At 49.7% G+C, this 27649-nt stretch overlaps 1 protein-coding gene across 1 annotated transcript in view; it reads right to left on the bottom strand.

Moving 5' to 3' along the window:
- The window catches only part of EDC4 (enhancer of mRNA decapping 4), a 53895-nt gene extending 26730 nt beyond the window's left edge, over positions 1-27165 (bottom strand). Inside the window, exons 1-10 of the mRNA XM_065416362.1 lie at positions 27056-27165; positions 21147-21303; positions 19805-19916; positions 18859-18958; positions 17542-17731; positions 16057-16204; positions 10462-10566; positions 1785-1894; positions 1055-1138; positions 382-477 (exon numbers count right to left, since the gene is read on the bottom strand). Coding sequence (XP_065272434.1) covers positions 382-477; positions 1055-1138; positions 1785-1894; positions 10462-10566; positions 16057-16204; positions 17542-17731; positions 18859-18958; positions 19805-19916; positions 21147-21303; positions 27056-27131 — 1178 coding nt within the window. The 5' untranslated portion in view covers positions 27132-27165. The remainder of the gene's footprint in view (positions 1-381; positions 478-1054; positions 1139-1784; positions 1895-10461; positions 10567-16056; positions 16205-17541; positions 17732-18858; positions 18959-19804; positions 19917-21146; positions 21304-27055) is intronic.
- Between the last annotated feature and the right edge of the window lie 484 nt (positions 27166-27649).

Raw genomic sequence — 27649 nt, forward strand, 5'->3', positions numbered from 1 at the left:
CTCCAGAATGCTTTCCTGGGACCCTGGGTACATTTGTACACTACAGACCTGAGCAAAGATGACCGAGTAAAGCTGTTCAGGGTCAAACCCCGCAAGCCTGGCTATCAGCCATGGGACACCCAGATCCATTTGGCACAGAGCTCACCACAGTACTGACATCAGCAGAGGCTGTCACATTATGCTCATTTGACATAGGAAGAGGCTCCAGGAGGGACTAGAACAGACTACATTGTAGATCACTGAGAGCCTCTTCCTCTGCAGAGTAATTATATTGCCAGGATCCTAATAGGTCTCTGAGGTCTGCTCGAACCTGTGGAATCTTCAGACTAAGCCCCACCTCCCAGAGACCTAACTTGCAGGTCTAGGTGTATCACCACTCACCGGACAGTTTGCAGACAGGTCCAAGAAACGGTGCACCACATCTTCAGCTCTCGGTTCTGATCCGCTCCAGTGATGAGAAACCTCCAGAAAGGAACCCTGAAGGCACAACAGAGAAGTCTTGGGAAGGAATGCTGTAAGAAGGCGTAGCCCCTCCCTGCAAGCGCCTCCTGCAGGAACACTGCTCAGAGGCTGCCTATGGCTAAACTTGGCCAGTAATGTCCCACACTCCCAGGGCAGTTTCTGCACCATGGGCAGGTTAGAACCTGGCACACCTTCTGAGGCCCTGCTCTCTAGGGAATCAGTAAGACCCCAGCCAAATGTCAGAAAGGGTCGGAAGCAGGAACTACGATAGAAGCTTGAGACAGAGTAAGCCAGGCTGGGCTGATCAACAGCACTAGCCTAAATGTATCATTCTACCTAGACGCACTTTCACTGGTGAGTTCTCCACACCCAAGAACCGACTCTAGGAATAGGACAATTTTGCACTGCCTCACTGAGCCCCAACTACTCCCCGGTCGGAGAGAGCAACTCATTCCGTACAGGACACGGTCCGCTTGCTGCTACAATAGCGGAGTACTGTGTGTGTAAATGCAAGTACAAGGATCCTGTCTTAAACCTATGGAGCTGAGGGTTTGCTACACTCTGCGGCTCAAAGTCCAGGACCAAGACTTACTCTGGGTCTTGTTTTTTGTGATTATCACAGAAGAGCAGGCAGGAGAGCGGCCTGCCGTCATGGGGCTTCCATTCATGCAGGCACCTAGGAGAGAACCAGAGAGAAGAGGGGACAAGTACATCAAAACTAGCAGAAATAGAAGGGCTCTGAACAATTCACAGCCTTCATTACTCAGTCACCGGTTTGAACTGAGCCCAAGTCAGCCGTGATCAAGAGTTATCGCCCGATGGCAGTTGCTGGCCTGCGTGAAACAAGTCCAGTTGGCAGTGGACAAGGGACTATGCCACAAAAAATACCACAATGATGGGCGTCTGCATGGAGCATCTAGAACCAGAATGGATAATGGAGATTGAGCTCCCCCTCTCAGATTTCTGTGGCAGCAGTTCAGTAGAAGGACGTTGGCTCTGCCATTGCCCGGGCCGTTCCTTGTTCTATGGACAGGACTTCTGTCTCCAGCGAGAGCAAGTGAACCTTTCACCAGCAGTAAACTGATTCCCTCCCCTCCCCCATTTTTAGAAGTGCTGAGCACATCCTACAATACTCAGCAATTCTAAAATGCTCTGCAATGCTAGGGTGCTGTATACACATTAGCCCTACAGGTCCTCCTCATGGTCTGAGAAGGAATCAGACAAGGAATCCCCAAGAGCTTAACTTCTCCCTCTCAGCCAGGGGAAGCTCCAGTTGTCCTCTGTTCCACGACCCATCCCTTCTTTTCTGCTTCTTAAGTTACCTTGGCTCATCTTGCCCCTCTATGTAGATCTGCCAGAATTTGACATAGCCATCGTGGCTTGCTGTGGCCAAGACGGTCCCATCTGGAGAGAGCGCTCCCTCGCTCAGGCACTAAAGAGGGAAGAGGAAAGCATACCAGTCATTCCACGTCTCCTCAGGAAATCAGAATTTAACCATAGGGAAAGTGTGATGGGGCAGTGTCCTAAAGGTAAGCCTGTGAGTGAACGTAACCAGGGGTTTATGCCCCCACCAAAGAATCAAATTGTATCCACCGCAGGTAATAATCCCCTTTTCCAGACAGTGACTTAAATATGCTGGGTTGTGCTGGTAGGCAACTGAGGCCCCCATCTGATGTCACTCCTTTCTTAAGAAATTCATATTAAGAGCACATTTAATTTTATTTCCAAATCTTTTTGCTCTCTACTTCTACGATCATTAACTTATACACAACAGCATCAACTTTGCATTTCCTGCTTCTGCCAAGAGTTAAGTGGAGAGAAATATACAAGTTTTTGGAACTAAACAGCCAAAATATTAAATTGTCTCAACCCAAGCCTGTAATTCTGATCCAACCTAAAGCTTTACACCAAAGAGTGTACTCGCCGCTTAGCCTGATGGAAACTGCCAACGAAAACACGATAAGCGGCTTCCACATAATGAGAACACACCCAGTCAAAAGGAAATGTTCAAACACTCATTACAAAAACTTCCCTGTGTTACTGACACTGAAAATGCATCACTTACCTGTAACTGGAGGTTTGTGGAGATGTGTGGTCCCTATCTGTATTCCACACATGGGTATGCATGGGCACCATATGCCTAAGTCCAGAGATTTTTAGTAAGCAGTGTCCGTTGGTCTGCACATGTGCAGTTCTCCTCATGCTCTGAACCAAGGATATAAAGGGCAGTGCGGACTAATGCCTCTCCAGTTCTTTCTCCCACCGCAAATCCAGTTATGATCTGCAGCAGAGGGACAGAAGGCAGGTAGTGGAATACAGACAGTGACCACACAGTTTGAAGAACCTCCAGTTACAAGTCACTAACCTCCATTTCTTCTTGGAATGATGGTCCCTATGTGTATTCCACATGTGGGAGATTAGCAAGGGAAGTCACACAGGAGGTAGGTGCGAGGAGGCAGAAGTGATGGCTGACGAACACTGCTGTCCCCACAGCTATATGTGTAGTAGAAGACTGGACCAAAGTATAATGGCCTGTGAAGGTGTGCAAACTGCTCCAGCTAGCTGCCCTACATCTCTTCAGTAGAGGTATGACTTGCAGAGATTGCTGGGGTTCAGGTGGCATGGACCCTCACCCCCTCGGGGGACAGGGAACGTGAGCTAGTTGGTAGCAAAGGATAATGGAGCCAGAGATCCATTTAGAAAGTCTGCGCAGATACCGCTTGAACCCTTGATCTCTGTTATGGTAACAAAAAGTCTAGGTGTCTAAGTGCTTTTGTTCTTTGCAGATAAAAGACCAGTGCTCTTCAGATGTTCAGAGACCGCAGTGTCCTCTCCTCATCAGAAGCATACAGTTTCAGAAAAAATATCGATAAGTGGATGGTTTGACTCATGTGAAACTCTGGAATTGCTTTAGGGTGAATTGGGGAGCGGGGGGTGGGGAGGCAAAGAGAGACCTCCTCTTTATGGAAGGTGGTGTATGGTGGGCCTGCTCCAGCTCATTGACTCTTCTGGCTGATGTGATGGCAATTAGGAAGGCAACTTTCATCAAGAAGTAGGACACAGCACATGTGACTGAAGGGATGTTTGGTGAGAGACGAAAGAATGAGATTGCCGTCCCATTCAGGTGTTGGGCTTCACCAATGGTGGGAAGGATCTCAGAAGTCGCGTCAGGAATCTAGTCATTGTGGGATGGGTGAAGATAGTGTGGCTGTTGATAGGGGGATGAAAAGCACAGACTGCTCCTAAATGAATCTGCAGAGAACTAACGGAGAGACCCAATGTCTTAAGGCAGTGGCTCTCAACCTATTTACCATGATGGGCTGCATATGCAGCTCTCTGTGTGTTATGTGGGCCACATCCACACAATATAGACACTACCTGTATGGCCCTGAGGATGTCACATAGGCCACAGTTGTGTGCTGACTGGGCCACAAGTGGCCTATAAGTGGAGAACAACTGTCTTAAGGGTAAGTATATATTCCAGAATAGCAGGGATCCCAGTGGACTCTAGAGATAACTAGCATTGTGCCCAAGAGAAGAATCGCTTCCACTTAGCTGAATAGCATCTCCTGGTAGGTCCCTTCCAGCTTTGGTTGAGGATGGATTGAACTCCCTTGGAAAATGAACATTCTACAGCTGATGCCCATCCAAATACCAGGCCTTGAGTTGCAGTGGTCCCAGAATGGCGTCCCGGAAAGGTGCCATTGTTTTGCATTAGCAGGCCCAGAAGTGGTCGAACGTTGATGGGCGAACAGGCTGAAATTCTCAGTAGGTCCATGAATCAGAACTCTCTCGGCCAGTTGGGTGCAATAAGGACGACTTGAGCCCTGTTGTAACGGATTTTCCAGAGGACCTGTGGTATTAATGGGATAGGAGGAAAAGCAGATCTGGAGTGATCCCTCCATTGTAGCAGAAGGGCATCTCCCTTTAAGCCTCTGCCTAGCGCTGCCCTGGAGCAGTACGGGGGAAGTTTTTTGTTCACCTGCGAGGCCCCAAGATGGCATTTCCCAGCAGGTGAAGACCTTATTCAGGACTGAATTGTGACTCTCCTATTCATGGTCTGTGGAAAAATGTCTGTTAGGGAGTTCTGCAACCCTGGTAAGCATGCTTCAGAAAGGGCTATGAGATATCTGATACCGCAATTCCAGAGGTTAACTGTCTACACACAGGAGGAGGGATCTTGTCCCCTCTCCTTGCTTGTTTATATAGAAAACAGTCGTCATATTGTCCGACATTGTCTGGATGTGCCGAGATCGGAAGAGTTGGAGGGAAGTGTTGCAGGCCCGATGAACCACTCTGAGTTCCAGTAAACGGATATGGATCCTGGACTCCTGAGAGGTCCACATGCCACGTGCAGTATGGTCATCCACATGAGCTCCACAACCTAGGAGGGAGGTATCAGTAATGATCGTCACCTGGGTGTTGGTGTGAGGAGAGAAGCCCCTACTCAAACTTTCTCCGGCATTGTCTGCCAGATGAGAGAGGCCAGAATTGTTCCTTTGGCATTGTTGATGACTTTTTCTGGTGAGTAGATGAACTGAAGCCAGGTTTGCAGGCAATGGAGATGGAGCCGGGCAAATGGTGTCTGGTATGCGACTGAGGAGAGAAAAGGCAAGTTCTGACTGGAGTCGGAGAGCGACCTCTTGTACGAGATCGCCCATGGCAGAGAATCTCTCAATAGGTAGTTGAGTCCTATGGCTCCTATGAAGTTTATGGACCTTGTGGGGCAAAAGGGGACTTTTCATGGTTGACACAAATTCCCTGGAAGTTAGTAGTTGGAGCAGGAATCGGTTGATAAACTGGATTTCCTTGTACAATCTGCCTGTCAGAAACCAGCTGTTGAGGAATGGGAAGAGGGTAAACCGGTTATTCCTCATCCAAGCTGTCACCAGTGAAAAGACTTTTGTAAAGACTCTGGGAGTCATAGCTAGCCTGAATGGAAGGACTCTGACTTAATAATGGTTTTGACAAAGAAAGAACTTGAGGACCCTTCTGAGGGATGGGTGAATGTCTATGTGAAATTATGCATCTTCCATGTCAAGAGCCACGATCCTGGTGCCATCTTCCAGAGAGGGGATTATTGATGCCAATGTGACCATGTGGAATTTTAGATATTTGGACAATTATAGTTAGTTGGCATAGAGGTTAGGAGTCTATTTCAGCAGTGGGTGGATGAGGTTCTGTGGCCTGCAAAGTGCAGGAAGTCGGACTAGATGATCATGATGGTCCCTTCTGGCCTTAGAGTCTATGAGTCAAGAATTGGTCTCCATCCCCCATTCTTTTTGGGGACTAAGTAGTATGGGGAGTAGCATCTTTTCCCTTCAAGTTGAGATGGAACTCCCTCTATGGCTCCCTGGTGGAGAAGGGAGTCCACTTCTTGACACGGAATTTCCTTGTGAGATTGGTTCCTGAAAATGGACCATGAAGGGGTTGACAAACTCAATCAGATGCCTGGTAGTGAATAATTTCTAGCACACATTTGTCTGTTGTTAAAGCCCTCCAGTGTGGGCAAATTGGATAAGGAAGCCTCCAAAAAACGGAGGGACAGGATGATGTGGCATCAATAAAGGGATGTGGGTCTCAACAGTCCCATCAAAATTAATCCCTTGGCTGTGAGTTAGAGTGAGCTGTGGCAGTAGATGTTGCAGGAGCAGCGTACCTGGACCTTTGAACCCTCTATTGTTTGGTTGATGATTCCTGGGAGCATTGGTAGTAAAATTGTTGAGGTGTCTTGCTCTGTGATGCTGCCTCTTCAGAGCAGGTATAGATATCCACAGAACAAAACATTGTCCTCAAGTCCTTCGGAGAGTGGAAGGAATCATCCATCTTATCACTGAACAGGTTAACTGTATCAACGGGCAGATCTCGAACGGTACTCTGTATCTTTCTAGGGAAACCTGAACATTGTAACCAGGAATCTTTCCTCGGGACAATGGCTGTAACCATCTCTCTGGATGCTGTATCCACAGCATCTACTGCAGCCTGTAGAGTGTTTTGGCCACTAATTTTCCTTCATCAAGCAAGGACTGGAACTGAGCTCTATCTTCCTGAGGGAGTGTTTCCTTAAAATCCAACAACGTCGCATAATTAGTGAAGTTGTATTTAGCTAGAAGGGGCTGATCATTTGAAATTCTAAATTGGAGAAAGGCAGAGAAGACCATTCTCCCTAGGAGGTCGAGCTGTATGGCACCTTGTCCAAGGGTGCAGTTTTGGGGTGTTGCAGTCTGGATCTTTCGGTGACTGCCTGTGCCACCAGAGAATTTGAGAATAGAAACTCTGCCTCCGCTTAGATGGAACAAAGTACAGCTTCTCAACCCTCTTCGGGGTGGGAGCACAGGAAACAGAAGTGTGCCACACTGTTCTAGCTGGATCCATGACGGCCTCGTTAACCGGGAGGGCTGCTTGACTGGGACCCACGGGTTGCAAGATGTCCAGCAATCTACGTAGGGGCTCCTCAACTTCTTCGAGCTGCATTTGGAGCTCAGACACCACCCTTTGTAGGAGCTCCTGGTATTGCCTGTAGGCGTCAGATGGAGATGGGGTAACTGCCTCATCTGGGGAAGTTGATGAAGTTGCTCCCAGAACAGTTGGACTAGTCGGATCTGGTTCAACTTTGTCTTCCGCATACTCCGATGGGGCCCGTTGGTGCTGGCCAAGAAATGGCAAGTAAGGCTCATGTACTGATCCCAGCTGCCTAGAGTAGAGATCCTACGGGAACCAATAATGCCAGCGTGAAGGATCAGCCAGCTGAGGAGGATCCCACGGCACTGGGTACCACCTGTCTCTTGTGAAGTCATCTGATTGGCGAACAGAACCCTCATCTCCTAGGCTTCTGTCCAGCCCCGTTTCTCTATGGCAGGGTAGGGGCTCTTCTGGAACCTCCAACTCATCAGATGAAAAAGCTGAATCCTAAGCTACCGGCGAAACTGACAATGCCAATGGCTGGGTACTCAGGCTCGCGGGTGGGAAAGGAGAGCGGATCTGTCTCCTCAGAATAGCTTCTTCCATGGGCGTAACAGTGTGTCTGAATAAAGAGGAGCTGAGAGGAAATGGGAGTGAGGACAGGGGAGAGCAAAAACATCCTCTGGGGAAAAGTAGGTCTCAGACTGCCCCAGGGTACAGGGTGAGTCAATTGCTGGAACCATCGGATCCTGTGCTTCTCTGGTCACGGTGGAAGTCGGATCCCTCTGGGGCCATGATGATATTGGCACAGTCTGATCTGGATGTTGAAGGGACCAGCGGTGGATGTCTATCTTTAGTTTGCGCATCGGACCCAGAACCGATGGACGTGTGCTCCTTCGTGCAACTTTCTCCTGCTGAGGAGATTTACTCAGGACTGAATCTTTAGGACCCGTGCGTGAGGACTCCCCTGACTCTGAGGAGTCGAGGAGGGATCTCATTTCTTCAGGTCAGCTCTAGAAGCAGAGGGCTTGTCTCTATGCTTGTGAGAGTGCCCCTTACTCTCATGAGAAGCCTTCTCTTTAGGCTTGGAAGTCTTGTCCTCAACTCCTGAGCTTGTGCTTTGAAGGGCACTGCCTGCTGATTGAAGTTGATGTGTGTGTGTGGGGGGGATGTCTCCCCAGCTGGGATCTGAGTGGGGTCTCATGGCCTTCTCCAGATGTTTAGTAAGTCTTCACTCTCGACCCTCATGAGTTCTGGAAGGGAATGAGCAGCACATGCTGCACTTAGCTGAGATGTGAGCCTCACCCAGTCAGTAACGGCAGCGTTGGTGTTCCTTGCTCATTGACAAGGAGCAGGGGCAGGACACGCAATTCTTAAACCCCGGTACTCTGGGCACAATCCTAGTCTCCTGGGGAGCATTTCCCTGAAGTGGGGGGAAAAGAGCTACCGACCTACACTCATACTTAAGACTAAAAGAATTCTAAAACTATTTACAATATTCACAGACTGAAGCAGTCAAAATAAGCAGCTGTGGACGCAGAAAGTTCTGACTCAGGCCATGCGGTGGTCAGAAGGAACTGGAGAGGCACCGGTCCGCACCACCCCTTATGCCCTCGGTTCAGAGCACAAGGAGAACAACTGTGCATGTGCAGACCAATGGACACGGCTTTCTAAAGATCTCAGGCATGTGGTGCGCATGCGTACCTACGTGTGGAATACACATGGGGACCATCCCTCGAAGAAGAAATTGTACAATTCTCATTTACTTTCCACCAGTGATGCAGTTTTATTTACTTTTCACTCAGTATGGAGAGCAAAACCAAACTCATTCATTGTTACTCCTTTCCAGGTTCTAATGCATCCAAGGTTCACACCATCACCTGTTCGACACCTGAAATGTTTTTACTGATATTTAGGCCTAATCTACACACCGTTTTTGTACCGGTACAAATATTGGACAGAGGTGTGATTTTGTACAAATGTAGTTCTACTGCTACAACCTCTAGTGTAGACACAATTATACCAGCATAAAGGTGTCTTCTTCGCTTCTCAGGAATAAGCTTTCCCAGTATAACTGCACCCACACTAGCAGTTGTACCAGCAGAACTACTCCCGTATAGCTAAAGCTGTACCTGGTGCTTAGACAAGCCTTTAGAAATATCACAAATAGGATCTGTAAATCTTAAATTACACTCATTGTCTACAGATGGGTTTTTCGAAAGCACCTAAGTGACTTTCAATGGGAATGGCTCCCAAATCATTCTGGCATCTTTGAAAAGCTTATATATGCACAGTTACGAATGAGGCACCTTATACACATTGACAGCATCCCCTTATAGTGTAATTAGTTCTCTGCATTCCTATAATTTCAGAAATTGACTGTAGTTTAATGGGAACTAAGCCCTATGTGATACAGAAGTCAGAGATGAAAGAGACCCTTCGATCCCATTCAGCTCCTTGTAAGGGTAGGACGAGGGTCCCCAAAGACCACATACAATGAAGTCTGCCAAACTGAGTTCATAACTTTTCCTACATGTACATTCTTATCCTTCCTGTTGTCATAGTTCCCCCATTCTGTCTGAGAAGGTGAAAGGTAGGTGTGAGACCATCAGAAGAGATGCCACTGTTGAGAAGGCAAAAGCCAAAGAGCCTGAATGCCTTTTTACACCCCCAGGGCAGCTGAGCTTTGAGGGTCTACCTGGTAAGTCGCACACTTCTAAGGTAATCACAGAGATCCACACAAAAGGACTGAGTACCATGCTCCACAAGAGCCCTTGGGTTGGGTAAGTAATTTGGCCTTTGATTATCTCCAACAGCCAAAGCATTTATGGGCCAACACAGCATTTCTCCAGAGGTGGCTTTTGGCTGTAACAAAAATTAGGGTTGCTTTGAGAGGCAGGCTCACCTGCCACTCTCTCTGATGTTGGCAGAACTGCCCACTAAGCCCGTAAGCAGAAACTGCAGGACAATCTGATTCTCCTGAAAATGGCTGAGCCACTAAACACTGTTGAGTTTCAAGGAACGATGGCGTCCCCACCATATTGCTTAGTGACTCGCAGCCTCAAGGTGCAAATGAGCTGATCCTGCAAGACAGACTGTAGAAGTGACAGCCTGGCCTCTCCATTCTGAGGGGCACGGCAGGCGTCTATCTCCTGGAAGTGCCTGCTCTTACCAGCCCTGCAGGCAATGCATACGAGGACCCAAGGGCATAAGGAGCTAAGGACATGATCACAGCCCTGCTTGCCTTTGATTTCATCAAGCGATATGAACGTAGGTATTTATGCTGCAACGTTCAGGAATGCCAGACAGATGACTCAGCAGCTTGGCAATGGCAGAGACATTCATTCAACATTAAGCCACCGCCAGCAGCTCAGGGCTGCACCATCTTTACTTAAGGTGGGTAACAGTCCAGCTCTTTAGAACAGAAAGTCGAGGGAGCTCAGGGTTCAAGATATGCCACAGAGACCGAAAATGACGTGGAGAGTGCCCCCAGCGATTGGCTTTGGTGTGCCAGTGACTCGCCTGTCCCCACACTGCTTTTCTGAGAAGATCATCCACCAGAGGGCTCTAGATAACAACAGGCAGCAGTGCTCTTACCGTGCTGTGGCCTTTCACCACAATGAAGCCCTCTTTGATGTTAGTCACCTCCACCGGCCAGGAACTGTTGTTGGCTCGGATAATATCCAGATCCCAAACCTCTGCCTGGAGGAGAACAAGGAGAAATGAGTACATGTGCATGCCTGCAGGCCAGTGCCTGAGACCTCCCCGGCTCCTTCTAACAGTCACAGCTGCCACGAACCCTCTCGTCCAGCTGCCACCTCTGGCCCGTGCAGCACTGGGCCGCATGCAATATATTCCATCAGAGCTACACAAACACAAAACAGCTTTTGGGCACAGCAATGATGGATCCAGCCTCATGCAGCTGCCTCAGAGGCCATGGGGCAACAAAAGCCTTGTCACGTCGGGGAATCCAAGTTTGGGCTCGTATCCCTGCGCTGTGCTCAATGCCTGGGGAGCGTCAGTCAGAAGAACCTATCAGCCTAGTGCAGGGACTCTGAAGAGGGGCAGGGTAAGGGGACACTCCTCAGCACAGGTGTCCCTTCTATAGGTTAGATGGTGCCCTCCGCCCTGACATCTGTGGTGGGTAAGACAACCTCAGACTCAAGCAGCCCAGTTTTCTGAGTGCCCTGCGTGCATGGGCAGATTGCCGCTCCTCAGCACTGTGCATGGGGGCAGATTTGGATGCGGCGACGCCCCAGTGGCCAGGCGTTCAGTTCCTTTTCTGATTTCTCATGACTGCAGTGACTGAAGAGCCTGGAGATTAGCTAAACTAGGTACGACTCTGGAAATCAATCAGGTTTGCAGCGTAACCAACTTGAGTGCTTAAGAAGGGTTCTTTTCGCAACGAGGAGTTAACCACCGTGCTAAGTGGGAAAAGCAGAGCCCAAAGCACAGGAATCAGAGAAAGACTGGCCTAGTCCATCCCATCCAGCCCACCAGGATTATTCCCTACTGTACATTTGATAGTTAGACAGCACTAGTAGTGTCCCAAGTGGTGGATTCCCACCCCTTTCCTTTGTAGCCTGATCACTTCCTGCTAGTGAAATGTTTCTCCAGATACGAAGCCTTTATTGTCCCCTTAACTTAATCCCGCTGTTTTTATTATACTCCACGGGTCACTCATTCGCCTTCCTTGGCATTCCCACCCCTCAACTATTATATTCCCTTCGCTGCCAAGCTCTATGGATTTAGCGGTTTTAAAGGGACAGTGTCACGATGCCTCTGCGCATACAGCCCAAAGCCACATTCACTTTTCCGTTGCACTATCACACTGCAGATCCGTGCTTTGCTTGCTGCCCTCTGCCATCCTAAGGGCCATTTGGTGTTGCTGCTTTCCAGAGGAATTCCTCCAGAGAGGTGGTGTGTTTATTTGTCCCTTGATGTATTAGCTGCATTCCCCCACCCGCCTGTGTCTCACATTAATTTCTGCTTATGTTTCTAGTCTCTCTAGCCCTAGATTAGTTCTCTGCCATACTTCTTGCTCACAGCTTCTTCCCATTCTGAGCCATCTGCACATGTCACTGATGTGCGGGTTACTCCCTCTATTAGATCAATGCTGAGCATGGTCCGTAAGACCCTACCTAGCAGCAGACTGGAGATGAGACTCCTATCCAAGGAATCCACTCTGAGGGCTTCTCTACATGAACATTTAGTTTGCAGTAAGCGGGGGTGCGAATGTAACATGCACTAGTCTGCCACAGACTAACGGGCCATGTGGGCCCTGCTGACGTACACAAACAGTTGGTGAATGTGCTTCGATCTAGTCCTGTTTCAAAGAGACCTAGATCAAAGCGCAGTAACAAACTGTTAATATACATCAGCAGGGTACACACGGACAGTTAGTCTGCACCAGACTAGTGCAGGATAGATTCACCCCCCAGCTTGCTAGGAACTAAGTGTTCGTACAGACAAGCCTTTAATGTCTGCTTTGGTGAGTATCCCTCAGACCCAGAATCTTGTTTTTGACACAGCATTCCATTTGTCTCTCTTGAAAGGGAGACTACGAACCTTAAGCTGACAGCAGGCTCACGTGGAGCAGCACATAACCATGTTACATGTGCCATTCAGTAGCATTCTAGAAAAGATGATGCAACGCTGAAGAACATTATTCTTAGAGTCCCACTGGAGTTACTAAGCAAGCATCGCCTTTTAAACATTTCCCGTTGGCATCTAGGTACCATGGTGACGGGAGCATGAGAAATGCCCAGGACAGATCTGGGACAGTGGCACTTTGCACAGTAAACGTGTATTGCATCCAAACCTCGGTAACAATCGTCTACTGAAAAACTCCTCCCATGTGCTCTGTTCACCAGTTTTGATGGTAATACCTGCTTAAACTGTTCCCAAACTGTGGGCCATAGAGAGCTTTCTGGTCACATGGTCCTAGCTCTCCCCGTTTGCATTCACTAAATCGCACTAAAATACACTATGTATTTCCTGATATTTGTTTCCCATGTCAGCAATTGCTGTAGTTGCCACAGTTGCTGTAGTTCCATCCCCAGCGGGAGGGAGAAGTGGCTGGATGATCCTGTGATGGACTGGAGGAAGTCATACAAAACTGACTCTCTTAAATTGTGATCCACTATGAAGTCTGAACCCCCTGTACGAGATGGTTCAGTCAAGCTTTCTTCAAAGAAACATGTGGACAAGGGGGATCCAGTGGATATAGTGTACTTGGACTTTCAGAAAGCCTTTGACAAGGTCCCTCACCTAAAGGCTCTTAAGCAAAGTAAGCTGTCATGGGATAAGAGGGAAGGTCCTCTCATAGATCAGTAACTGGTTAAAAGACAGAAAAAGGGGAGAAATAAATGGTCGCAATGGAGAGAGGTAAATAGTGGTGTCCCCCAGGGATCTATATTGGGACCAGTACTGTTCAACATATTCTTAACTGATCTGGAAAAGGGGTAAACAGTGAGGTGGCAAAGTTCGCAGATGATACAAAATTACTCAAGAATTGGAAAAGGAACAGAGATGAACAACAAAAATGATTAGGGGTAAGGAACAGCTTCCATATGAGGAGAGATTTAAAAAACTGATTGTTCATCTTGGAAAAGAGATGACTAAGAGGGGATATGATCAGTCATGATTCTATAGACCTGGGTGTGGAGAAAGTGAATAGGGAAGTGTTATTTACGCCGTCACATAACACAAGAACTAGAGGTCACACAATGAAATTAGCAGGCAGCAGGTTTAAAACAAACAAAAGGAAGTACTTCTTCACGCAACATAGTCAACCTGTGGAACTCATTGCCAGGGGATGTTGTGAAGGCCAAAAGTATAACTGGGTTAAAAAAAAAAAAAAAAAAAACAGATTTAGTTCATGTAGGATAGGTCCATCAATGGCTATTAGCCAAGATGGCCAGGGACACAACCCCATGCTCCAGATGTCCCTAAGCCTCTGGCTGCCAGATGCTGGGATTGGATGACAGGTGATGGATCACTCAATAATTGCCCTGTTCTGTTCATTCCCTCTGAAGCATCGGGCATCAGCCACTGTTGGAAGACAGGATACTGGGCTAGATGGATCTCTAGTCTGACCTAATATGGCCGTTCTTATGTTCCCTGTAGCATATGAGCATTCATATGGAAGAAGGAAAGGCTCCAAGGGAGTCCTGTCTCCTTCCATCTCACCGGCAGAGACTGTGCAGCACACAGCATTCTAGTGCTGTCCAGCAGATGTGCTTGAGCATTTGCTTTTCCTTAAAAAAAAAAAAAAAAAAGCCTCAATCAAGTTTCATTTAAAAAACTCCATTAGAAAAAACACAAAGGCTGAAAAGTGACAATAGGTAAGAAATGTCTGAATTGAGGTTGCTCACGCAAACGTACTCCTGCCCCCTTATGCACATGCACTACAAGACAGGTCACGTATTGTTCCAACCAGGCCCCCACCTGGTTCAGTGCACAGAAAAGGCACTGCTCCACACAAGGAGTCCAGGTTTATTTTCACGCTTCACACCATTCAAGCACCTCCCTAAATGAGAGTCCGACGACCTCGTCACTGCAGCGTTTGAGAGCCTCTCAACCAGCACATAGTGAATTGATTCTCAATGTTTCTGTGAGGCAGGAAAGTGTTATCCCTATTTACAGATGGGAAACTGAGGCCCAGAGGCCAAGATTTTCAGAAGTGACCTGCTGCGATTGTGGGAACCTCAAGTTTTGGGTGTCTAACTTGACACACTTTAAAAGGGTCTGATGCACAGGACTTTCTGAAAATCAAGTCCTTTCAGGGTGTCTTAAAGCACTTAAGAACGTAGGCGCCCCAGACGACTGGGTACTTTTGAAACTCTTGTCCAGAGAGATTAAGCATCTGGCCCAGATCTGAGAGGTGTGAACTGAAGCCACATCTTCTGAGACTCAGCGCAGGGCCTCATCCACAACATCATCCTTCCTCATTCACCACACACTGTTCACTTTCTGCTGAGCACAAGGGGCGCTGAGGGCTCCAGCCTCATTCACTGCACAGTCATGCCTCTTTCACTGTCTGATCTGGGGACTCAGCAGGCAGAGAAATGAAGTCATGCAATGTAATGTGCCATGCTAACCCATATTCACAGGGGAAAGTTAGTCTAGGCATTTCCTGACTTTTGAACGCTTCGCTTTGCAGTTTTAAGGCTCTTTGAACGTGGTCTTTGGCTCACTTATTCAGCTTTCTAAACTAAATGGTTTGGAATTCAGTCTCCCTCATGTGGAAATATTTCATGCATCTAATCTGAGGTCCCTTCTCTGTTTCTGATATTTCCTTTTTGAAAAGAAGTGTTGAGAATTGAACATTTCCTATTTAAGGAGAGGCTTTACCCCTGATCTGCAGAGTGGCATAATATTTTCTGTACTATTCTCTAGCCTTTTCTTGACACAGCTTAAACCCATTTGCTTTTTGATTGTCACTGCATGCCGAGCAAAGGTTTTCACAGAACTGTCCACAGCAATACCCTCAGAGGTCACAGTTAATTTAGAAACCAGCATGATCCTAAACAAGAGCAGTCTGGTTTGTCTACCAAGCATACTCACTTAGGTTCAACAACAAACCTGGAACACAAGGACCTCACATGAGGTCAGGCATGTCCGACCTAAAGTCACTTCTGCCCCCTCTGACTTTGCTCCTGGGGGAAGGGGCCGGGGGCTTCCATGCCTGCACACCTCAGAGCACACTTTAGGTGCTCAATATAATTGCGGTTTCCAACATTTTTATTATTATGAACAGTACCATATGCACTATGCAGGCTGTGTCAGCAAGAGCATCTGCTTACTGCAATCAAAGTGACAGGAAAGGCAGAATTCAGCAGAAGGCCCCTTTTATTTTACAAAGGCACCACAGTCTGAGTTCTGTTTTGTGTTCACAACAGTGAATGTTTAACAACACTGGCTAGAAATCAGGAAGAGGCATACGGCGTTACCAATATACCTTACCGCATACCTGCAGCACCCTCATTGCTAATCCAGCCTCAGGCCTCTCCTGAACACCTGGTTCATTAACGTGGGAGGGTTCTGCTATTCAGCGTAGTCCGTAACCATTACATTCCCATCATGTGACCATACCCGCATTTCAATCCAGGTACCCAGAGGAGGATTACAGTCTCTCTTGGGATTACAATAGGGGATAACGTTTCAAGTAAGACCCACAAGCCTCCTTACCCTGTCCTCGTGCAGCAATGCCAATGTTTGGCTGCCCTCTTCACCGCTCTCCTCATTCTCGTCTGGGATGAAGGGGCACCATATGATTCTCCGGAAGCTGTTCAGCGGGGTGCCCTCAGGTCGTTTTATGTTCACCAAGATCTCCTCTCTAATCACCACGTTAAGGAAAACACACAGTTCTGGCTGTTACTAGAGTTCAGATATAATCCTCTCAGGATGGATCCTTGTGATGTCTAAAACAATTAGTGCTTTTTAGCTCTGAATTACTATCCACGGAAATCAGTTACAAGGACCTTGGTGAGGGAGGCAGGTCGCCTTACCTCCACTGGCAAGAAAGTGACATTTACAAGTGACACTTAGATCCTTGTAAATTTCACTTATTGTCTGCATATAAGAATGAACAGACGGACACAGCAGAGAAACAGATTAGGGTCACATTTGCATGTTATCAGAAAATTTCTAATCTTTTTTGGTTTTGTAGGGCTGGAATCTGAATTGGCTCTGGTTTTATTATTTCAGCCAGCACTGCGGTATGACTTGAAAAAACAATGGAAAGAGATGCATGAAGGCTATCCCAATCACACAGAGTGATCCAATTCATATATCCACACACAGAACTTTAAATAATCACAATATGCCACGGGTCACCCTCACTCCTCATTTTGAAGTAGTTATACACATCAACGATAAGGATGGGAAATTGTGACCCTGAAGTAACGTGCTTCCCAGGAACACTGGAAAAGTAACTCCATCAGGAAAGGAAGAGGTTCACAACACTAAAATCCAGTGACTCACTTCAAGCAGACCAAAAAATGCAGTAAAGATGGGCTTTGGGGTAATGGGCTTTGCATCCCAGCCCTCTTTCCCAGAGCCATGGAAAATATAGATAGAGCCAGACAGATGTAGGCCAGTGTCCTTGTAACACGATCCAGATGGCAACACAGAGCCGTAGGCTTGGGCGAGCCAGGAGTCCATGGGGCTCCTGGGTGAAACCCCTCCTTGCCAGTTACTCCTGTCTGAACACCCAGCTCAAACGCTTGTCTAGTCTCTCATCATCTTGTATCTTGATTATTGCAGCATCCTTTCCTCTGGCCTTGACAAATGCAACCCTGCCCTGCTCGGACCCATTCAGAATGCTGCCACAAACATATCACCCTCTCTTTGCATCTCTCCACTGGCCCCCTCTTCATTGTCTCAAACATAAGTTGCTCATCTTCACTTTCAAGGCCCTTTGGGGCCTATCTCCGCTCTACCTATCATCTCTCATTCACTGGCTGGCCACTGTCATGTGATCCTTAATGGGAGGAGCAAGACTACCCAGGCTACTTGCCTGCCAAGCTCTAAGGGAAACAGGAGATAAACACAGAGGGAAACCAGATAAAATGTCCCTTTGTAAAGGCCCTGAAATTGAGCCTGGCTTTGCTGTTGCATCAGTGTGTTGCTGCTACACAAATACTGCCACCGAGTTTATTCCGATTAAGATACTGGATTTTCCCATTGTCCATGGCCAGGCCCCAGACAAAGAGGTTGCCAGCCTCGTCCAGGCAGGCCAGCTGGTTGGAGTTGAGATGGGCGAAAGCCAGGTCTGCCACGCCGCCCGTGAAGCCTTTCAGCAAGGTCCGCTCGGCAGTGCTGATGCTCAGTACCCGCACCATAGCCGAGCCATTGCTGGCACCTATCAAGGAGAACACAAAGGAGAGAAGTCAACGCTTGTCAGCTCTTTCTTCACAGGAGTTCCTCTTGCCTCAGCAGCTACCCTCCAGGTTTCAGCATCCCGGCTGGCCATCAGGCAGTATCGAGGCACTGACAAGCCCCGGCAGCACGCCCATCCCAACAAGTGATGGGTGAGGGCAGAGAAAAAGGCCACAGAGCAGGCCCAACGAGAGGTCACTCTTGCAGATGATCCGAAGCCTGTTCCACGTGTCCTGCAGAAGCTGATCTTCCCTTGTAAACTGCACCAGTACCACACCCCCGCACTATGCCTGCTTTTTTGTGAGCTTGTTTCTTCTAAAGTTTATCCTAAATGACACGACTGCTCTTAATTTAAGCAAATCAATTCATCCTATGTGTCTGTGCTGCTCTCTGTCCTCAGGAAGTACCTGTTTTTATCCAGGGAGAAAGGTTTGTTCACAGCAGAAGGGCTACCCTGGAGGAGTGACCAACTTCCAGTGGGATAGAATCAGGTTTCTATGGACTCCCAGCTCTGGCATGGCTTATTGACTCCATTCAGTTTCACACAGCCCCACCTCCAGAACAAACAGGATCCAGATCTTAACCCGGGGGAACAGAGTGACAGGAGCAGCATCTGCAGCGATTAACTCACATAAACACATCCTAGTTTCCCTTCATGCTAGCCTGGAAGCGTGCAACTCCCTACACTATTCCTAAGCCTTACTGAATCTTGTGGCTTCAATGCACCCCTCCCGCAGGGCGCATCCCACCTCCTCCCCTTTTCCTGGGAAAGTGTCCGCTCTTAGGGACACAGCTAATGCCAGGACAATCTCTCAGCTTCACCCTCACTGCTCCCTGCCTCCACCTGGGCTTTTCCCAGTCTCACATTTCTAACTCCAATGACTCCTCCTGCCCCAGGGGCTGTACCCAACTTTTAGTGTTTCAATCCACCCATTCCTGTTGCTCCAGTCCCATCCCTACTCCCAAGTCCACCTGACCCACAATAACGCCCCCCGAACATGGGAACCAGAAACGGTGAGCTCCACACCTAGCGTTAGGCTGCACTGGTAACAACTGAAGGAGGAGCCCAATACAGATCACACTCACAAAGCAGCAGGAACTGGTCCTCACCTCTAATGGCATATGCCAGGTAGGAGTTTGATACAGCTATCAGGTTGCCATAGTAGTATTTCTGCTCCCAGTCATACCTGGCTACTGGCTGTATTTTTACCTAGATGGAGGAAAGAAATAAAGAGCAGCTAAGGCAAAGTGAAAGAAACAGAAATATCTGCAATAAAGCCACCAAACAACGGAGAAGGGTAATGCTCTGGCCGGCAGTTGGCCATTCCACAGTGAGATTTCAGAGCGAAGCAGGTGCACTACAGCCCTGCGTATAGGAAGAGACTTCTAGCGAAGCTGCTGACGCGTCCCTGCTCCTGCAGGGAGGAATGCTGTTTACACTGGAGCAACTGCCACTACAATTCTCTATTGTGGAACGATGCTAGCAAAGGGATTGAGGCCAAGTCTGGGATCCCACTTAAAAGTCAGCGGAAAGGGTGTTTGGGATAAAGGCACCATTCAGTCCCTGGGGTGAGGGCAGCTTCACCCTGGATTCAGGATTCCCTTCGTGGGGATCCGGGAAGGGCTCACACAGGGGCCTGGCCCAACTTGGTAAGTGCCACCCCGGCAGGAGGTGCAAAGTAAGGAACTAAGAGGGACTAGGAGAGTCACAGCAGTAAACACACCCACTTCCATGTGAGACTGCCTGGCAGATTCCATCCCATCCTCTCACACCGGAGGTGGCCAAGGGGGCCCACATGCTCCATCACTGCAGCTCATAGCTAGGCATGAAGCCACAGGCTCTGGAAAAGCTCTGAGTGATGCAAAGCGTAGCAGAGCTTCTGCTGAGCAACACGGATGGCCACGAATACATTCTTCAATCACCCCTATAACCAAGCGAGCTGTTACCCTCCTCCAAGCCAGGCAGAAAGAGAGGTATTTCTGTCTGTCGCTCCATGGGGGGTGCACAGATACTGCGGGGATGCGGTACATAGGTTAGATACACCCTCCCCTTTACCTTGTTGCTCCCTCTGGCTTTACTGGTGATGCTAGAGTCACTGCTGGCCACAATCTCCACGTCTTTTGCCGATATCACCACGCAGGTGGAGCTGTCATCTCCAGAAAGGCAGCTTTTAAGAGAAATAAAGAGCTCAGCTCACACACCCGGCCTCTCTGGGACCATGAGAGGGGAACCCAGCACAGGTATTGCTGGTAGCCATTTTAATCCATAACTCAGAGAGCCTTCTGGGCAGCTTCCAGGGTGCATGCTGAAGATCAGTACCAAAGAGGGCCATTCATTCATCTAAAAGTCCGCTCTTTGGCAGAATCAAGCACAGAGGCCTGGCTTGCTCCTCCTCAAGTCCCCCAAAGAGCTCTCTCATAGCCAAGTTATCCAGTCTCCTGTTCCAAATGACAGATTTACTCTGAGCTACTTTGGGCCACACTCCAAATACCTCCAAGATGCAGCTGGCCCAATGCCAACCAAGCAACTAACCCTGGCAGTGAAACACGCTGTTAGGCAATTCCCTCAGCAACAGCTCAGCAACAAGGAACTTGGCAACAGCTAGTCTTCAGAAAAGCCAAACGATAAGCTCGTCAGGCGAGAAAGCCTAACGCTGAGGAGTCAATGCAGGAGGCAAGGTACTAGAGCGTGTAGACCAATGGGCTGCTCCTAGGAGCGCTTCTTGTGTCACTCACGTTTTGGAGAAATAGCCTTGGACCCACTATGCACGGACACGCCCTTCTGTCTAATTAACCCACATTTGTGTATGTTCACAGATACACCTAATTATTTCTCCTATTTAGTGGAGGGTCAGGTAGTCACTTGACCTGTTCTTCTGCTGCATGATACCTGAAGACAGAGTCTGAAAAATTCAGAGTTAATAATGCAAGTGACAGAGGGCATGGGGTAGCTGAAGTCTCCATATATGGGCAAGTTTCCAGCTATACCTTTGCCAATGCAGACCGCTGATCCCCGGCACCCCCACTACACAAGTCCTGAACTCGTCACAGCGCTCTGCTGATGCTCCTTAATCCTGACATGCGGCACACCCTGCTCCTCCTTCCCCCACACAGCTCCACCAATGCTCCTCATTCCTGCTATGCAGCAGGCCCTACTGCTCAAGGCCTATCATCAGAATTACTCAGCATCAGAACTCCTCCTTTCCCCAGTGACCAGTAAAAACATGGACACGGGTCGTCCGAAGAGACAGGATTGGCTGCTGAATTGCTCACAACCTCAACCTCATTTTCACAGCTAAGAACCGGGTTTGTCCACTCTCATCAGAACCAAGTTCAGATTGAGCTTCCCCTTACCGATGCCCGGTGCTCAGCCTCCACCCTCCCTGGGGAACACTTACATGACTTGCTTCTCCTGCAGGGTTCCCAGAGGAACAGTTCGGAGCATTGGCTTAGCCAAGGGAGCTCCATCGCCAGCTGCAACGGGGTCTGGCACCAGCAGTCCATTCAAGTCCCCGTTGAACGAGTTGGGTGGCCTCTGGTTTTCGTTCACTGAACCTAAATGAAAACAACATGCGCAATATTTAATCACAGGAGTAGCACAGTGTGAAATACCCTACCTCAGGTGCCACTGCCCTACCAGCTGGGGTATGCTGACTCAGCAGGAGGAAGGCCATGTTCCGAGAGAACATGTGCCACACACCTGTGTAGGGGTCCTTTAGCTCTTCTCCCATCAGGATAAGTCTTCTCAGTAAACAAAAAGGAGAAGTCAATGGACACAACCAAGAAATCCATCAAACTCAAGTTACCGAATGCCCAACACAGCAGTGGTGTCGAATGCCTGCCCTGTGGCCCAAATGCAGCCAGCTCAAGACATTCATCCAGTGTCACACTGAAAGACAGGTCTCTAGTCGTTACGGCTGCAGAGGAAGCCTTCCAAAATGACCCAAGTAACTGATGTGGTGGTAAATTCCTGAGTCTGCAGACAGCCTGACACAACAGATGTGAGCTACCATATTCATCTCAACTAGCTAGGGACTGAAGCCTAATGAAACTAAAAGAGAGATCATCAAATAATGTGGGTTTGCAACCGTGCACCTAGTATGTGCCGATAACTTCTGCAGCTGTTGCATCCACATCAGCTAATCCCAGGTGCAACTGCCAACACAAACAGCAGAAATAGCAGTTGGCCTCCAAGTACCTATGATATTTCCCGAGTTTACCATATTTCCCGAGCAGACGGATCGTACTGCACCCTGACCCTGTGTGCAAACCTCCCTCTGTTATGAGCAAGAGCTCTGCTTTGAATCAAGGCATGTATATGGCCCTAACTTTGTACGCCTGGCCTGGAACATGTTGCCTGTCAACCAGAGGAACTCCATCCCAGTTTGTAACAACCAGTCACCAGGCCTGCTGGAGGCCTTCAGAAGGCCAGCAATGTCAGGGACACATTTCCATGTCAGTTACTCAAGTAGGAAGGGCTAAGGGTTAACAATCCCAAGCAGAAATGAACGAGCACCAAAACCACCTGGCACTGTGCCTTGCCACTTGACAGTCACTTGCTTCAGCAAACTCTCTCTTATTACAGCTGTGTGAAATTTTCACTGGACCAGAAAACTAAAACCTGGTTTATTGTTGCCCTGGCAACAACTGCTGCAATGGTCTTGTTGTGAAATGGCTGCTCCTACAACCACAGGTTAATGCTCCTTTGTTATTGGCAAAGGTAATGAACCCAAATATAACTCCATCCACAAGCAGCACTTCCTCAGAAAGCAAGACAAACTTTCCAGTTACCAAACAGGATGGTTAATTGCTTTAATATATCAAGGAATGCAGCTAATGCTGCTGCCAGCAGAAGTAATTGTGAATAGAATTCATTCTCCAGGTTTATTTAAAAGAATGCTTTCATGTAACAAGAGGAGCTAAATCAGAGACTGCACATTCAACATCCCAGGAACAGGCATGCGGGGCTGCATTATCACAGTGTTGGGATGTCTGGGCCCCTCAGGAGAAGCCCAGGAGCCATGCTAATCGGCATTACATGGAGCAGATGGCAGCTACATTCATCCTCTACACAGAGACTCCAGGCCACAGAATGCACTGCACTCCCTACCATAGGGTGAGGACTGCATCTATTGTGGCTTGCCCAGCAGCACCATGAAACTGATGCAGTCCTAGCGGGTTTCACTCTGCCCTTCCTTGTTGCCCCTGCAGGAAAGTGCTCTGTGCAGCACAGCTGTGATCTGCTGTGGCAAGAGATGCTATAAAGGAGGTAAATTCTCTGCTCTCGCTATGCCCAGAGATAGTGGAGGTTCACATGCACCTTTGCTGCTGGTGCCAGAAAAATGCAATCCTGGGGGAAGAGAGAAAGAGCATCATATAGCAATGGGGGCATGGCTGGCTGGCACAATGACCTACTGCAGCACATCGGAGTTCAGGAGCACATTTAGTCCCTTGCACCTCATTCCCTAGCCTGAGCCAACTGCATTGCAGGGGCAGTACACTCAGACATATGTGGGGGGAACAGGGTCACTCTAGCAACCACATCAACAGGAACAAGAGTCATCCTGAACTACCACTGTCCTTCCCCGTGGCTTCAAGGAGAAAGCACGAGACAGGCACATTCACCACCATCCTGCAGAGAAAGGAAAGCAGCCGATCATAAGCTGGGGGTTAGACTCACCTCCTCGCACAGGACTGTTCCTGCTGCCCCATGCAAGGGAACACTGGTTTGTATGAAATAGAGTGTCACACTAAGTCAGTCATTTGAACAGGGTGATGGGGCTGGTGTGCCGCCTCCTGCCAGCAGTGGTTTGGATGAGGATTTTGAGGAATGCTGCCCAGCTCTCTAGCAAAGCTCTACTAATTAACACATTGGCACCGTTAGCAGCAGTGGGCACACATCAGGCACTACCAAGTTAGGCTAGGAGATGGTGAGAAGAGACAGCACTGTTTTCTTGGGGTACACTCCCAAAGACAAGGCGGCAGCTACCAGAGTGACCCAACCATCTGTGGCTGAGCTGGGAAGGTAGAGAAATGAGTGACATCTGAGTTGCTGATGGAGCAGTGTTGGCCTACTGAAAGTCGCCGATACCTCACAGAAAACAGTCTGTGGAGACAGCTGCAGGATTACTTTTGGATCAGAAGGGATAACACTTCCCATTCCAGAACATGGGAGGTTATTCATTCTAAAGGTAGCTCTATTGCAGAGTTTCTTTAGGTTACCAATCCAAGCAAATCATCACACTGGTAAGAAAAACTCTCAAACAATTGTAACAGCAAAACCTTTAAGGGTGAAAAGGAAAAACAAATAAGCCAGGAAGTTCTCAGGCTTGTCTACACTTGATGCTGCGGCGAGCGATGCACCAGTGGTCGATTTAGCGGGTCTAGTGAAGACCCGCTAAAATCGACTGCTAATCGCTCACCCATCAACTCCTGTACTCCACCTAATTGAGAAGAGTAAGGGGCATCAAGGGGAGAGTGTCTCCCGTTGACGTCACATAATGTGGACCCCACGGTAAGTAGATCTAAGCTATGTTGATTTGAGTTACGCTATTCACGTAACTCAAATTGCGTAGCTTAGATTGACTTTTCCCTTTAGTGTAGGCAAGGCCTCAGTTAAGAAGCTCAAACCAACCTTAAATCTGACCTCTATAGTCTCTTGCTCACCCTTCCACATTCAGACAACCCCCAATTGCCCGCTCACTATAGCAAAGAGATGGAGCTCCAGCACCCGTATCACTAGAGAGGACAGTAGGAGAATGAAGCAGCAGAGGATTCTACAGCCCAGGGGTGGAGGTTAAGAAGCAAACTCTGGATCATACCAGGCTAGCTGAAATAGGAAGCATCTCTGCACAAATCAGGAGGGCAATAGTTTCAGGGACACTAACGGTCAGGTCTATACCACTAAATGGAAGTGCTGTACAGCGACCGAGTCCAGCAGGGTTGTCTATTCATTCAGACCACGGCTGTGTGTCTACTACAACCTTCATACAACTGTCCGCACTGGAATTAGATGTGGAGGTTAGAATCTATCCCATAAGTCCTCTCTCAGGGAGTTGGGTGTCACAGTCACAGGAAGGCCCTGTCTGGTAGCTGACTATTCGAAAACAGAAGCTGCTACCAACCATTTACCAAATCATCCCTCTTCACTTACATACCCAACAGAAGAATGAGGAGAGAATGTAGCTGGAGAGGCTGAGGAGCTGGTGGGATTAAGCTGAACCAGCTCCTCAGCTTCACTCATAGATTTTAACTTTCAAACTCTTAAGAAACCCAGCAGGATGCAGAGTCACTACCATGGGTGGCAGCAGCTGCACTTCCACAACGCAAAGCCCTTTTCACAGCTGTCAAAGAGCCACACGGAGACCCGCGAGGAGCTCAGCTCCAACAGGGCTCTGCTGCGAGCACATCAGTTGTTGCAAAGGCAGCTCCACTGGCCTCTCAACACACAGCAAGTGCGTCAACATACGCCCACACTTTACCCAGCCAAGACCCACGTTGGCAACGGAGCAGGAGTCCGGGGCCATAGGCAGGCAGACTGAAGGCCACCTCCTTGTTAGTATGGAGCCAAGGCCCACAGAAACCCTGGCTTCTGCATGGATCAAGATGGCACATTGTATGCTTTGGCCACCCCAGGAGTGGAGCAGTGCAGGTCAGGAATCCAAGGGTGCTCACGTCCTCTATGCCATGACACCAGGTACTACCCAAGGCACATCAGAGCCATTTCCCAGAGTACAGTGGGGCTGATCCGATATGGCGAGAGAACATTTTGGCACAGTTTAGCTGTGCTGCTAGAAATCGTTTGGGCTTTGCTGCTCCGGCAGTCGCAGAGTTACATTTAAGATCCTATTAATTACTAGGATCTTATTATCGTATTACTGTAGCATCTAGAAGCCTTCATCATCCACCAGGACCCAACTGTGCAATGCACAGAACAATAAGACAGCCCCTTCCCCGAGGAGCTTACAAAAACAGTATAAGATGAGAGACAACAGGTGATACAATACATGAGACAATATTGGTCAGCATGAGAAGCAATGTTTTCAGCACATCAGCAGTCTAGCCGTTGCCAAGTTCTCTGTAGCCCTCTTGGCTAAGAAGAGTTAAGGAGGATAACGAGGTAGCTCTATGGATGTTTACAGGAAGCACCACTTAAGGATGAGGGGCTGCGTGGGAAAAAGCATGAAGGTGTTTGAAAATGTAACACCTGCACAATGGAGGCTGGCATTACGGGTGTCCGAGGTGAGCACAGACAGCTTGATACTGACTGAGAGATGACAGGTAGGGTGGGGACTGACTGCGAAGGGCCTTGAGAGTGAAGACAAGCAGCTTATGTTTGATGTAATGGAGAAGGGGAAGCCAGTGGAGCAACTCAGAAAGAGGATGACATGGCCAAACTGACACGGGAAGAAAAAGATCTAACGTCTTCCCCCACACTAGGAACAAGCATGTGAGATTAGGGGAGCAGAGGCAACAAGAAAACTGCATTAGGGAGAAGCTAAATTTCTACCCGGCTCCTCTTCCGCCAGCGCTGCCGTTTCCCCAAGAGGGGAGAGCTCCCCCACCTCGCCTGGTCCCTGCAGCAGCCCGGCTCCACCCTGCCACCCGTCGGCTTCTGGCCCGGGATAGCGGCAGAGTAACTCCCACACATCGCAGCACACAACAGCGACACTGCTAGAGGAGCAGAGCCCAGTGCCACGGGCACAGCTCAGGGGGCTGGAGGAAGAAGAGCAGAAAGGAGCGATTCATAGCGGGGACACCGCCGGGGGGGGCGGGGACGGGGACACGGGCGGGCAGGAGGGGCGCGCCCCACGGCACACAAGCGCGCAGGGAGGGCGCGCCCCCAGTGGGACGCGGGCGGGGGGGGGCGCACAGGGACGGGGCGCGCCCCCAGCGGGGCCACGGGTGGGGCCACGGGCGGGCAGGAGAGGCGCGCCCCACGGGACACAAGCGGGCAGGGAGGGCGCGCCCCCAGCGGGCCACGGGCGGGCAGGAGGGGCGCGCCCCACGGGACACAAGCGGGCAGGGAGGGCGCGCCCCCAGCGGGCCACGGGCGGGCAGGAGGGGCGCGCCCCACGGGACACAAGCGGGCAGGGAGGGCGCGCCCCCAGCGGGACACGGGCGGGGGGGGCGCACAGGGACGGGGCGCGCCCCCAGCGGGGCCACGGGCGGGGGGGGCGCGGGCGGGGCCACGGGCGGGCAGGAGGGGCGCGCCCCACGGGACACAAGCGGGCAGGGAGGGCGCGCCCCCAGCGGGACACGGGCGGGAGGTGGGAGCAGCCGGGCGGACCATTCACGGGGCGCTCACCTGCCGGCCGGTCCAGCTTGAGGATGTCCCTCAGGTGCTGGGTCGCGTCCTCGATGTCGATGCTGGCAGAGGCCATGGGCCCGCTTCCCGCTCCGCTCCCAAGTCCGGTCCGACCCGCCGACTACACTTCCGCTTCCGGTCCGGCTGCCACGGCGGCCCCCGGAATCCAGCCCCGGTCACGTTCCGACCGAACCAGAAGCCGTGGGCGAGATTCCCCCTCCCCTGGCCGCGCCGCCACTGTCCGGAGCCCCCCCCCCCCCGCCCCCGCGGAGCCTGGGATGCGTCTGTCAGTAGGTACTGTTATGGGGCGGGGGGGATTGTTAGCCAGGGTGGGTCAGGGTTATTGTTATGGGGCGGGGGGGATTGTTAGCCGGGGTGGGTCGGGGTTATTGTGATGGGGCAGGGGGGATTGTTAACCGCGGTGGGTCGGGGTTATTGTGATGGGGCAGGGGGGAGTGTTGGTCGGGGCTATTATTATGGGGCAGGGGGGATTGTTAGCCGGGGTGGGTCGGGGCTATTGTTATGGGGCAGGGGGGACTGTTAGCCGGGGTGGGTCGGGGTTATTGTTATGGGGCAGGGGGGGACTGTTAGCCG

Source organism: Emys orbicularis, chromosome 14, assembly GCF_028017835.1.
Source record: "Emys orbicularis isolate rEmyOrb1 chromosome 14, rEmyOrb1.hap1, whole genome shotgun sequence".
In the NCBI taxonomy this organism is placed as follows: Eukaryota; Metazoa; Chordata; order Testudines; family Emydidae; genus Emys; species Emys orbicularis.